We start from the raw sequence: 14,678 nt of genomic DNA, 5'->3' as shown, positions 1-14,678 counted from the left end.
TAGAGGCCCTGGCTAAGCATATGGCTGCTGCCTTTAATAACACCCACCATGCCATCTCTCTTCTTAGTGAAGAAACTTCCAGATTAGGCAAGTGACCTTACAAAACTATATGGCTGTAGATATCCTGACTGCAGCCTAAAGCGGCACTAATGTTAAATTAAGACTGTTGTCTATATATACTACATTATTCTCACAATATAACCTAAGCCATGCATGCATTGGATACTCATATTCTGCTATAGATGCCTTCTCCCAATAACGGATTGGTTTAGTCAGCCCCTTAGTGCATGGAAGACTTTCATATATAGCACAGTTTTGCTCATTGTCCTCTTCAGCTGCTGTGGATTTTATTGCAGTTGTATACTCCGCACAAGGATACAGGAAAGATGTTCTCAGAAACTCCTATGTCCCTGCACCATAACGCTCCCGCAAATTCCTACTGCAAGTCTAGGAACTTGAGAATATTTCCAACTCCAGGTGGACAAATTCCATTCTGGTACCTCCTAACTATGGCCCTTCTCAGCAGGAAGTAGCCAGATCGACTATGCCACCCATTTTCCATAGAAATGGAATGGAATTTCACAATGGAAATTTGCAACTGAATGGCTTAGGTTAAAAATGCATTTTTGAAACTGTTTTTTCCTTTCTTGTTTTTAGCCTTGAAACATAGTTTGAAATTCTTGGTTTCCACCCGACACTCCCTTGCACTGGTGGCTTATCTAATTATGTGCTTGCTTAGAAGTTCCAGGGTCTAAATTTGAGACAAATCAGACATGGAGACTCAGCTGTGAAATTCCAGAGATTACCTCAAGGAGGTGAGTCTACAACCTGGCCATCTTAAAAGACCATTCCAAAGGCTGAGCTTGCATTCAGTTACTCATATATGTAAAAGTCTTTTAATACAGTATATCTTTAACCAAAATTTACCTTCAAAGTGCTCTCTGTTAGCAAAACATCTTTCATTATACCACAATTTTCCTTTCACATAGTCAACCTACATGAATAAATAAAAATATCACTTAGCCAATATGTAGACTTAAGATATCTTAAGATATAAGACAGAAAAAACTAAAAAATTTCAAAGTTTGATAGTTCAGGAATGTGAGGCAAATAAAGAGACAAAAATTGTATGCAAATAAAATGAAAGATTGTAGAATGAGGACAAGAAACAGGAATATACATTTTGAACAATGCACAAAAAAGGCATAAAAAGAAATCACACATGAATTAGCGTATGTTAATGGAGGATGCCCTTGTCTATGAACTGTCTTTCAGAAGCTACCAGAAGTCATTAGTCTTTCAGCACAGTTACAATGGGTCACATGTTTATCTTTTATCCTCATTAGTGGCAGCTGGGTTTAAGGAGCATTCCCAGAAGCCTGACAGCAGCAAGAAGCAACAGGAAAAAGGTTTTGAAAATTGGTCATGAGAGAGAAGCTTCAAATATATTGAATATGTTGGATATAAATGTTGGATATTAATTAAATGCAACAGCTTGAGATTATTTTATTATAGGAAGATTCTGACCTTCAAATTTCTGTTGGGACGTAAGAAAGACTTTCTTACATTTTTATAGACCAATAATATAATCTGTATGATTTGTGTGCAGAAGCCTTTGCTGATTTCTAATGATAAAACTTGAACACATGAGGAGACACTTCTTCTTTTTTTTTTTTTTTAATTGAGAAGGAGTTGCCCAGGCTGGAGTACAGTAGCACAATCTTGGCTCACTACAACCTCTGCTTCTCAGGTTCAAGTGATTCTCCTCGCCTTAGCCTCCTGAGTAGCTGGGATTATTAGCCACCATGCCAGGCTAATTTTTTTTTTTTTTTTGTATTTTAGTAGAGACGCGGTTTCACCATTGTTGGCCAGGCTGGTCTTGAACTCCTGACCTCAAGTGATCCACCCACCTCGGCCTCCTAAAGTGCTGGCATTATGGGTGTGAGCCACCACACTGACAGAGGAGTCACTTTATTTATTGATTGATTGACATGGGGTCCTGGCTCTGTCACCCAGGCTAGAGTGCAGTGGCATGATCATAGCTCACTCCAGCCTCAAACTCTTCAGCTTAAGCAATCCTCCCGCCTCAGCCTCCCAAATAGCTGGGACCACAGGTGTGCAGCACCATGTCTGGGTAATTTTTAAATTTTTTGAGGGAAAGGAGTCTCACTGTATTGCCCAGCCTGGTCTAGAACTCCTGAACTTAAGCAATTCTCCTGCTTTGGCTTTGTAAAGCACTGGGGCTATAGGCATGAGCCACTGTGCCTGGCTCCCAATGAATTTTTTTAAGTATCTACATTGTGCCATGTACGGTGCTGAAATTTTTCATATGTAATGTTATTTGATCACCTCATTTCTAAGAGGTAGATATTGTTAGACTCATTTTAAAATGACGAAATTGAGGTCCAGAGAGTTATACAACTTGTTCAAAGTTTTATGTTACATGGCTGGTAAGTTAGTCCAAAATTTGAATCCAATCTGCCTTCATTTATTCACCCATTGACTCAATAAATATTCATCAAGACTGCCTATATGCAAGGCCGTGTGGTAACTTATCAGGATGCAATAGTAAATAAGATAGACCTTGACCGGAACCTAAAATCTTGTGAGGCTAGTCTGGGGGCTCAACAGACAAAATAGGGTGATAATGATTGGAATCTGTGCTGAGAACTTGGACTGTGCACAGGAGGAGCACCTTGGTGGTCAGGGAGGGATTTCTGAAGAATAAGTTGAAATTCTCTAAGTGAAATAGGAGGAAGGAGTGCATGCTAAGAAGACAAAACATGTTACGCAAAGGAGGTGAGGTGTGAGAAATGTTAGCGCATTCAGGGAAGGTGAGTGGTTTAGCATGGCCAGGCAGATGGCTGCAGGTAGGGGCAGGATGGCTGCAGGTAGAGGCAGGTACACTCAGGCTGAAGCATTAAGCATTTTGTGTGTCACAAGAATTTTAATTTTATCCTGAAAGAAGTGATCCATATTCCTTGCTGTTGCCACTAAACAGATTTTGGTGGATAACTAACAGATTTTATCTCATGCCAAACCCCCAATTTAGGGATCTTATACTTCCTATTACCTTTGCCTGGAAATGCTCTGTCAAAATAATTATTCCAAGTCACTCAAGTTTCTGCTTAAATTTCATCTCTTTGAAAAGGCCTGCTTTAATCACTCTATTTAAAACAGAATATTATCTTCCCCTCACTCTTTCTCTTACTCTGCTTTAATTTCAACAAGCACTTAATACTATCTAAAATCACATTATGTATTTGTTTGTGTATTTTTTAATGGTCTAACCCCCTCAGTAGAATGTTAAGCTACATGAAAGTAGGGACTTTTGTCTTGTTCACTATAGAATCCTCCTTGTCTGAATAAGCATTGAATATAGGAAGTGCTCAACAAATATTTGTTGAATGGATGAGATTTACTGAATGAATAAATCATTAAGTATTCACTCGTTCAATTACCTGCCTAAACACCCACATATATCTCATTCTGAATACCTTTGCTTCAATCATTAGTAAAAGAGGTCTTATTTAAAGATAGATCCTTATACCCTTAAAAATAATTTCACTTGGCCAGGCGCGGTGGCTCACGCCTGTAATCCCAGCACTGTGGGAGGCCGAGGCTGGCGGATCATGAGGTCAGGAGATGGAGACCATCCTGGCTAACACGGTGAAACCCTGTCTCTACTAAAAATAAAAATAAATAAATAAATAAATAAATAAAATTAGCCGGACGTGGCAGTGGGTGCCTGTAGTCCCAGCTACTCAGGAGACTGAGGCAGGAGAATGGCGTGAACCCTGGAGGCGGAGCTTGCAGTGAGCCGAGATTGCACCACTGCACTCCAGCCTGGGCGGCAGAGCAAGACTCCATCTCAAAATAAATAAATAAATAAATAATAATTTCACTTTTCCCCTTTCCTCCACTCCCCAATCCCAGCACCTCTCTCTACCCTCAGAACACGGTATTTCCCTTCTCCCTCATCACTATCAACCATCCCTGAGTTTTACTAAGATATTTTAGTTTAATAGGACTTATTATAATATCCTTGCTAATTGTAAAAATTTCCATGAAGGGCAATTCGTGATTTTTTTTTTTTTTTTTTTTTTTGAGACGGAGTCTCGCTCTGTCACCCAGGCTGGAGTGCAGTGGCCTGATCTCAGCTCACTGCAAACTCCGCCTCCCGGGTTTACGCCATTCTCCTGCCTCTGCCTCCCGAGTAGCTGGGACTACAGGCGCCCGCCACCTCGCCCGGCTAGTTTTTTTTGTATTTTTTAGTAGAGACGTGGTTTCACCGTGTTAGCCAGGATGGTCTCGATTTCCTGACCTCGTGATCCACCCGTCTCGGCCTCCCAAAGTGCTGGGATTACAGGCTTGAGCCACCGCGCCCGGCCAATTCGTGATTTTTAAAAAATATTGCATAAGCATTTATCCCTTGATCTTCCAGTCAAGTTCTAGGATGTATTGTATCTACATGTCTGGACACATAAAATTTCTAGGTACAAAATTATTCATGGCAGCATTGTTTGTAATAGCAAAATATTGGGAAATTACCCAAGCATCCAGCAATGGATGATAATTTAAATAAACGGTGGTTAGTTCATACAATGGAATACTTGTAGCTGTAAAAAAGAAACAAAAAAAAGAAAAGAAAAAGAGGCTATTCTCCATTTACTAATATGGATTTTTTCCTATGATAATTATTGATAAGTGAAGAAAATAATTCAGCATAAATACATATATTTATAGTATAATAAAAGGAAGAAAAGTATATATATATTCCTAATTATTTGAATTTCCATTAGAAAACACTGAAAAGATATAAAATAAAAAATGATTACCTGTAAGGGACAAGGAAAAATCAGGGTGAATATACAGAGAGGTGGGATAGAGACTTTTCAGTCTATATCTTTTTGTAACTTTTTTAGTTTTTAACTAGTGAATGTATTAGCTATTTGAACAGCATAACTTTTAGGTGTTGAAAATTCTCATTTCCCTTGCAACATGTCCTTTCTTGCTATAGGCTGTATGGGAGGGAGGTGGGGACTTTGGGAGGTGATAAGGTGAATGGAATTAGTACCCTTATTTGATGTGGGAGTGATTCAGTGAATCGAATTAGTGCTTTTATAAAAGAGAACCCAGGGAGTCCCTTGCCCCCTGCCATGTGAGGACACAGTGAACACATGGCTGTCTACGAACCAGGAAGGCAGCCCTCACCAGACACTGAATCTGCCTGCATCTTTATCTTGGACTGTCCAGGCTCCAGAACTGTGAGAAATAAATTTCTGTTGTGTATAAGCCACCCAGTCTATGGTAATTTTGTTATAGCAGCCCACATTGGCTAATGTGTCTCTGTTCAAAAATCCTTATCTCGGCTGGGCGCGGTGACTCATGCCTGTAATCCCAGCACTCTGAGAGGCCAAGGTGGGTGGATCACTCAAGGTCAGGAGTTTGAGGCCAGCCTGGCTAACATGGTGAAACCCTATCTTTACTAAAAATACAAAAATTAGTTGGGCATGGTAACACACACCTGTAATCCCAGCTACTCAAGAGACTGAGGCAGGAGAATGGCGTGAACCCTGGAGGCGGAGCTTGCAGTGAGCCGAGATTGCACCACTGCACTCCAGCCTGGGCAGCAGAGCAAGACTCCATCTCAAAATAAATAAATAAATAAATAATAATTTCACTTTTCCCCTTTCCTCCACTCCCCAATCCCAGCACCTCTCTCTACCTTCAGAACACGGTATTTCCCTTCTCCCTCATCACTATCAACCATCCCTGAGTTTTACTAAGATATTTTAGTTTAATAGGACTTATTATAATATCCTTGCTAATTGTAAAAATTTCCATGAAGGGCAATTCGTGATTTTTTTTTTTTTTTTTTTTTTTGAGACGGAGTCTCGCTCTGTCACCCAGGCTGGAGTGCAGTGGCCTGATCTCAGCTCACTGCAAACTCCGCCTCCCGGGTTTACGCCATTCTCCTGCCTCTGCCTCCCGAGTAGCTGGGACTACAGGCGCCCGCCACCTCGCCCGGCTAGTTTTTTTTGTATTTTTTAGTAGAGACGTGGTTTCACCGTGTTAGCCAGGATGGTCTCGATTTCCTGACCTCGTGATCCACCCGTCTCGGCCTCCCAAAGTGCTGGGATTACAGGCTTGAGCCACCGCGCCCGGCCAATTCGTGATTTTTAAAAAATATTGCATAAGCATTTATCCCTTGATCTTCCAGTCAAGTTCTAGGATGTATTGTATCTACATGTCTGGACACATAAAATTTCTAGGTACAAAATTATTCATGGCAGCATTGTTTGTAATAGCAAAATATTGGGAAATTACCCAAGCATCCAGCAATGGATGATAATTTAAATAAACGGTGGTTAGTTCATACAATGGAATACTTGTAGCTGTAAAAAAGAAACAAAAAAAAGAAAAGAAAAAGAGGCTATTCTCCATTTACTAATATGGATTTTTTCCTATGATAATTATTGATAAGTGAAGAAAATAATTCAGCATAAATACATATATTTATAGTATAATAAAAGGAAGAAAAGTATATATATATTCCTAATTATTTGAATTTCCATTAGAAAACACTGAAAAGATATAAAATAAAAAATGATTACCTGTAAGGGACAAGGAAAAATCAGGGTGAATATACAGAGAGGTGGGATAGAGACTTTTCAGTCTATATCTTTTTGTAACTTTTTTAGTTTTTAACTAGTGAATGTATTAGCTATTTGAACAGCATAACTTTTAGGTGTTGAAAATTCTCATTTCCCTTGCAACATGTCCTTTCTTGCTATAGGCTGTATGGGAGGGAGGTGGGGACTTTGGGAGGTGATAAGGTGAATGGAATTAGTACCCTTATTTGATGTGGGAGTGATTCAGTGAATCGAATTAGTGCTTTTATAAAAGAGAACCCAGGGAGTCCCTTGCCCCCTGCCATGTGAGGACACAGTGAACACATGGCTGTCTACGAACCAGGAAGGCAGCCCTCACCAGACACTGAATCTGCCTGCATCTTTATCTTGGACTGTCCAGGCTCCAGAACTGTGAGAAATAAATTTCTGTTGTGTATAAGCCACCCAGTCTATGGTAATTTTGTTATAGCAGCCCACATTGGCTAATGTGTCTCTGTTCAAAAATCCTTATCTCGGCTGGGCGCGGTGACTCATGCCTGTAATCCCAGCACTCTGAGAGGCCAAGGTGGGTGGATCACTCAAGGTCAGGAGTTTGAGGCCAGCCTGGCTAACATGGTGAAACCCTATCTTTACTAAAAATACAAAAATTAGTTGGGCATGGTAACACACACCTGTAATCCCAGCTACTCAAGAGACTGACGCAGGAGAATCGCTTGAACCCAGGAGGTGGAGGTTGCACTGAGCTGAGATTGCCACTGCACTCCAGCTTGGGCAACAGAGGGAGACTGTCTCAAAAAAAAAAAAAAAAAAATCATTATCTAGTACTCCATGTTAATTTATATGAATAGACAGAAAACACACGAATAAATATGAGATAAAATGAGAGAAACAGTCAAGCATTTCTCATCACTAGTCCTCTCCTCGTTTTCTTCCCCTTTATTGAAATGTCTGTTCTTTTTCATTTGTTTTATTAAAGTTCTTTCTTGAGTATTTTCTTTAGTTGGGATAACCAGGTCGTATACTTTCTTAATCTGAAAGATGAATACTCTCTTGGCTGGAAATAGAAATTCTGGACTTTGGTTCTTTTGTGTTAAATAGACTGTAGATGTTGATTTCATGGTCTTCAAGCTTCTACTGTTGTGTAAATAAAATCTAATACCAGTGAGGTATATTTTGCTTTTGCTCTTTCTGTTTGGATACTTGTAATATTTCCCCCTTAACCTTAAAATTGAGGAATATTCCTTGGATATGCCTACATTTTTTCAGTGCTCCCTGGAATTTAGTGGATTATAATATATAGCTTTGGAACTTTCTTAATCTCAGTTAATGTTCTTCTTCTTTTTTTTTTTTTTGTTATTATTGCCTGTCTTATATCTGTTCCTTTTTAAATTTGTCTGAAAACTCTTTTGCTCACCTGTTAGCCCTTCTGGATCTCTCCTCAAAGGCTCACTTTTGCCCTCGTGATTTCTAGTGATGTTCCTTAGATGGTTTGAGAAGTTTCTTCATCTTGATTTTCCATGCCACTACTCTGCATTTAAACAGTGGTCATTCTATCCTTCAATTTATTCCATTTTTAATGGAAATTTTGGTATTCAGTCCCAGGAAGTATTTTTATGCTGCGCTTGAAGCTCTTTATTGGTATTGACTGTGTTCTTGCTAATACCACAGTGCCAATGATGGTAATCACAGAGTAGGTGCTCATTGGGTTTTTGTGAAATGATTTTATTTAAAAATGTTATTCTTGTTCAATTGTTGCCTTATCCACCAGCAACTCTAGTTTTATTCTAATGATCTTTGCTCTCAGAATGCCAGGCTACTTAAGTGTGCCTTGAAGTATGGGCTCAGGTATGGTTTGTGGAGCGCCTCGAATTTTGACAACTGGAATAATAGATGGCAAAGTGGTCCATAGCCCTCTGGGCTGCCATGCCACCACCTTGGAAACAGAAGAGGCTCCCCTTTTTCCAGGTCTCCTTCAGCCTGCCTACCTCAGGCACAGGGAGAATGCAGCCCTCCAGGTAGGCCTATCTCCAGCCTCACCCTCAGCCACACTCCCAAAGCTGAGAGAACCCTTCCCTAGGAGTTCGTGGAGCTCTGCCAGTCAGACTCCCTCCAGAATCCTTCACCTTCCAGTCCTCTACTCCCTGCTCCGTGTTGCCAAGCACTTTGTTCTTAGGTAACTCAAGAGTGAGGTAACGGCATGCCAGATCTCCTCAGTGAGATTCCTCAAAGCAGGCTTCCAGTGACCCCAGCAGCCTTTTGACTTAGCAGGGCAGGTAGGCTGAAGATGAAAGCTAAACGGAGTTAAAGGTCACAGTCTCCTCCGTCCATTTATTTTACTTTTTGTGTGATTCTTCTTTAGGTATAACTTTTTAAAATATTTATTAGCTTTTCTTCAGTTTCCTATAATGTTCCTTTTCACTTATTGTAATTGCTGAGATATTTGGATTTATTTCTACTGTTCTACCTCGTAGTTTTTCTATTCTTTTACCTTTATCTCTCCTCTCCTTTCTTCCTTTTTGTAGAATAGATGGATTGTTCTTTAATCTTTTTTTCCTTCCTCTGGAGGTTTGGAAGCTTTAGGTTATATTCTTCTTGTTTTATTTTAGTTTTTTGGTAATTATCCTTCAATTCTTAACATATATGCTGAATTACATATTTTTCTAACAAATTCTTAACTTATTTCCCATATTGGTTCTCCTTACAAAGGTCTTAAATGCTTTATTATCCACTGAAAACTACTGCCATTTCTCCTTGTTATATTGTCTAGAGTTTTGGTTCCATCCAATTATTAAACACAAAATGTATAACTTATTTTTTATTTATTTTATTTTTATTTTTATTTTGAGACAGAGTCTAGCTCGGTCACCCAGACTGGAGTGCAGTGGCATGATCTCGACTCACTGCAATCTCTGCCTTCTGGATTCAAGCAATTCTCATGCCTCAGCCTCCCAAGTAGCTGGGATTACAGGCGTAAACCAACACATCTGTCTAATTTTTGTATTTCCTGCAGAGATGGGATTTCGTCATATTGGCCAGACTAGTCTATAACTCCTGACCTCAGGTGATCCACCTGCCTCAGCCTCCCAAAGTGCTGGGATTACAGGCGTGGGCTACCGCACCTGGCTATAACTTATTTTTTATACCAATTCCATTCTTTGAACACATATTTACTAAGTACATACCTTGTATCAGGTGCCATTCTAGACACTGGGATCTAGTAGCGAACAGCATAGACAGGGCTCCTGCTCTTCTAGGTCTTAGAACTTACATTCTAGTTTTCCTCATTGCTTCTGGCATCCTACTCCTTCATGGGGATTTCTGGATGGTAAACCCGCCCAATGTCTTTAGGTGTGAACATTTTCTTTTCACTCTCATTCTTGAGTTATATAGTTTAGCTAAGTATGGAATTCTGTTTTGACAGTTATTTTCCTCTGTTCTTTATAATACAAATCATTTTTGCCCATCTGGCTCTCTTAGTTCTCTGCTTTGCTTGTCCTCTGATTAGTATGACAATTAGTCAGTTCTACATGCTTCCTGAGAAATAAATGCTCCTTTCTCACAGACAGTGTGAATGTGGGTGTATGTGCACATGCACATGTGCACACGCACATGTGCACACAGACTGGAGCCTGCCCAATACAAGATAAAGTGCAGGCAGATTCAGTGCCTGGTGAGGACCACCTTCCTAGTTCATAGCCATCTGCTCACTCTATGAGGACAGAATAGGGAGGGCATATGGCAAATGGCTAGGAACACTCATGATTTCATTTGTGGTTTTCCAACCGAAGCATGCTTATATTCTGATGGGAATGACCTAGTCCATTAATCACAAAACTTGACATTTTAACATACATGGGAGATAACTGATGGAACAAAATCCCCCAAAAGGCCAGAAGCAGACCAGTGACTAGATTATGTGACATTTTTGTGTAAGTTAGAAAAGATACCCCTCTCTCCAAGTAGGATAGACTTATGCCTGGGTAGATGGATTAGGGAGTAAAGTGTTAGTCAGACCCTAGCACCTACTGTCTTCAATCAAGTGCCCTTGTGCAGAATCTGAACTGAACAACCACAGCTAGCCTGGACATAGCATAGGAGACGAGGTGAGGGTGTCCTCTGAAACAGGGAGGAGCACTTTTTCCTTTGAAGCAGAGGAGGCGAGCACTGCTTAATGATTGCTACAAATATATATATAAATAATATATGCTACAAATTCATATATATTTAAATATATATTTTGTTTAAACTATAAATAATATAGTAACTGGAATAACATATATTGTGAATTATTGACTTGCATCTCATCTCAAGTCACCAAGTAAACACATATCTTCTAACCAGCCCTGGGAAATGTCAAGCTTCTTACCCTTTCAAAACCACAAAAGTCTGCTCTGGAAAACTAGAAGAAAAGAAAAAACTTTAATATTGCTTGCATATCAGAAGGCCTAACAAAACATAGCAATTTAAATTATACCAAAGGAAATAAACCATATACATTCCTTGAAAAAAATTATACCAAAATTATATGTTTTTTCTATCCTAGCAGTTAAGATAGCCAAACATTAAAAGCAGACTCTGATATAGTTTATACAATATCCTGGGAATTTCCCCATCAGTCTTTGCCTCATTTCATTATTTTATTAATTTACTTATACCTTAGTGTGATTCCAGAAGAAAACCATGCCTTTTAATGATTTAAATGGAAGAATTAAGAAGTATGCAGGTGGGCTGGGTGCGGTGGCTCACACCTGTAATCCTAGCACTTTGGGAGGCTGAGGCAGGTGGATCACGAGGTCAGGAGTTCAAGACCAGCCTGGCCAACACGGTGAAACTCCGTCTCTTCTAAAAATACAAAAATTAACTGGGTGTGGTGGCACATGCCTGTAATCCCAGCTACTTGGGAGGCTGAGGCAGGAGAATTGTTTGAACCCAGGAGGAGGAGATTGCAGGGAGCTGAGATCACGCCACTGCACTCCAGCCTGGCGACAGAGCGAGACTCAGTCTCAAAAAAAAAAAAAAAAAAAAAAGAAGTGTGCTGGCATATGCAAGTCTGCTGCCCACTTGGGTTTAGGAAGGCACACCCTCAACCTATTATTTTCTCCTTTGCCACTCTGTTTCTTCTGCCTAGCCCAGAGTAGTCCGGAGATCAGGACTTACAATATACAATCCCTGTCTACTTCTCTGCACTTTGAATTTAAGCCACTGTAGCGTTCCTGGTTTCAGCTCTCTGTTTTAGCAATTATATAATAAGCATGCAAAAAACAAAACAAAACAAAACAACCCATATCCACTAGTCATCTGAGCAACAAATGGTACTTTCTCAGAGATGGTGAAGAAGGTTCAGGTATATGTGAATATTCTTATACCTGAAGAAAGATAATAATTACCACGTATAAGAAATATCTGCCTCTCAATCAATACCATTTCCCCTTCTTTACTTCCCTCTATCTTCTCTCCTGCTGATCCCAAGTCTTTATTGCTGGTCTCATCTCTGTTGTGGTAATTTTTGAGAGGTATTTGTTAACATGTTTAAGAATTTTATGATATATGCATATTAACAATTTTCACCTAAACGTGTATTTCCCTTTGCTCAATCCCAACACTTACTTTTCACTTATGTTACTTTATAATACTATATGTGGCTTTATAAATTACCTTAAAGCATTTGGGTAACATACATAGCTATAAATAAATGGATCAATCAATAGGTAGGTAGACAGATCTTTTCTACATGTATATATTTAAAACTTACTATAAATTCATACAGCAATAAAACTAGCACCATTTCCAAATTACATATTCAACACTACGAAGCAAAGGAAAAAGTTGCTGTATTATGCCTTTGTTTTTTGAAAGAAAGAAGCATTTCAATTTTAAGGTACACCACACATAACTCAAGTATTAAATATTTCTTTTTGTGTCACAGAAGATATTTAAGGTTAGCTACTAGTTACAAAGCAATTTACATACCGATAAAATGTGGTGTGATGGATAACGAAGATCTTCACTTATAAAAAGGCCCAAAGAGGTGAGGATGACTAAAAAATGATTTGTTAAAACCATATCCACCAATGAAAGGTCTTCATGTTCTAAACCAATAAATCATACCATGGATTAAAAATTAAGAAAAAAGTGAGCTCCTTAGTGAAGCAAAGACAATTTATAGATATTAATGAAATATTGATATAAGTAAAATGCTCAAGATGAAGGCAATGTTAGAGGAGTTACCTCCTTGAATTTGGGAATAGATAACGCCTGTCATGTTAAACCATGTGGTATCAGGATAATGCCAGAATCCACAAAAGGTTATGCCTATGTAAACACCTGCCATGAAAGAAAAGGAAAATTAAAGCCAGGCAACTTTACAAGGTGAGTCACTCAATTGTATGGTGTTAGGCCTTCAGGGGCAAGAGCACAGAGTCAGTTCCATCTTCCAACTTGTTGTCCTCTCTTGCCTCAACTCCCTCTCAGCACTTTGACTCTCACTTCCCCAAGCGTTGGAAAGATGAAGTAACTTCAAGTTACACCACATAATATTAGCCAACCATCTGATTGACTCCTAGAATGATTACTGCTGGGAATAATATGCCCTTAAAAATCAATCCTCTTAAGGTATTGGTTCATTCTCTTAAAGTATCTTCCAAATTGTACTGTATCTTTTTTTACATAGCAGGGCATCAGAATATGCCACCCCAAAATATGCTACTTTGGTTTAAGGATTTTTTTTTTTGACCTGAAGGCAATTGAGAATCAATAAATGCAGTCTCTGCCCTCCCTTTATCTGCTTAAAAGCAAGCATAAATTGCCCCTTGTACCAGAAAAAAAAAAAAAAAAAAAAGAGCATTTTATCACTGGAGAGAGGGAGCCCTTATCTGCCATTAGTTCCCCTATATATTTTCTAGTCACAACTTCCTTACAGCTAATTGTTCCTTGATTCCTAATCCACTTCCTTTGTGAAAATGGTACATAATTTCCTGATTTAACCACTTGAGCTTCACTTCTTTTTTGTGAACTGCCATGCACATAAATAATAAAAAAAAATTTTTGTGCCTTTTATCCTGTTAATCTGTTATTTGGGCTGGGCATGGTGGCTCACACCTATAATCTCAGCACTTGGAGAGGCTGAGGCAGGAGGATCACTTGAGCCCAGTAGTTTGAGACCAGCTTGGGCAACATGGTATAACCCTGTCTCTACGAAAAATGCAAAATGAGCCTGGTGGTGCATGCCTGTAGTCCCAGCTACTCAGAAGGCTGAGGTGAGAGGATCGCTTGAGCTTGGGAGGTCAAGGCTGTAGTGAACTATGATCATGCGACTCCAGGCTGGAGACAAAGAGAGACCCTATCTCAAAAAAAAAAAAAAAAAATCTGTTATTTGTCGATTTAATTCATAGAGCCCTATTCACTAAGCATAAGAGAACAGAGGAAAATTTTTCCTCCCTAACAGTACCCTTCTAAGCATAAAGATGCTCCTATTTCAGGAATACAATTTTAGTTAATAATAATTTTTTAGAACTCCAAAGAAGAAAATTAAAATGTAAACTCCAAGAGAGGAGAAACTATGATTTACTTTTTTATTTGTGATTTTAAAAATAGAAAAAACTTTTGCTAAAGTTTCATTAAAACCTTGTAAATGAAGAAGACTGAACACATCACAAATCCTAAAAGTACTTTGTTCCCCGACCCCATCTTTTCTTGGTCTTAGGTAGGAACGTCTGGAGTCTTTTGTGTTTTAAATGTGAGGTGCTGATCTGAAGTTTTGTCAAAGGACATAACTACTCGGCTGGGGAGAAGGGAGGCTAAGGACCCTTGGCAATCTAACGCATATACTTTATTTCCAAAAGAGGACATTTGTAGAACGAGTCATATTGTGAAGTGTGAGTTTTAACTGCCAGCTCTTTTCTGTTTAAGGAAAACTGTAGAAGGAAGTGTTATTTATTATTGTATAATTTTTCCAGGAAGAGGAAAACTAAATACAAACTTTGCCTTTCTGAGAGTTAAGTCTAGTTTTACAGATAATGGTGGAAATTTTTTAAAAAAATTTCA

The 14,678-nt window shown here is 39.0% G+C and overlaps 1 protein-coding gene across 2 annotated transcripts in view; it reads right to left on the bottom strand.

The window, feature by feature from the left end:
• CATSPERB (cation channel sperm associated auxiliary subunit beta) overlaps positions 1–14,678 on the bottom strand; it is a 161,960-nt gene that overhangs the window by 108,418 nt on the left and 38,864 nt on the right. For both annotated transcript variants that reach the window (XR_004432343.1, XM_033191569.1), the window contains exons 8-11: positions 12,864–12,959; positions 12,606–12,724; positions 11,002–11,034; positions 928–994 (exon numbers count right to left, since the gene is read on the bottom strand). Coding sequence is in view for 1 of the 2 variants with exons in the window: in XM_033191569.1 (XP_033047460.1) it covers positions 928–994; positions 11,002–11,034; positions 12,606–12,724; positions 12,864–12,959 (315 nt within the window). In the remaining variant the exon portion in view is untranslated. The remainder of the gene's footprint in view (positions 1–927; positions 995–11,001; positions 11,035–12,605; positions 12,725–12,863; positions 12,960–14,678) is intronic.

The sequence above is a fragment of the Trachypithecus francoisi genome, unplaced genomic scaffold (assembly GCF_009764315.1).
Source record: "Trachypithecus francoisi isolate TF-2019V2 unplaced genomic scaffold, Tfra_2.0 Lachesis_group3, whole genome shotgun sequence".
In the NCBI taxonomy this organism is placed as follows: Eukaryota; Metazoa; Chordata; class Mammalia; order Primates; family Cercopithecidae; genus Trachypithecus; species Trachypithecus francoisi.
Note: the sequence above shows the minus strand (reverse complement) of the source record. Positions and strands in the feature narration are given on the sequence as shown.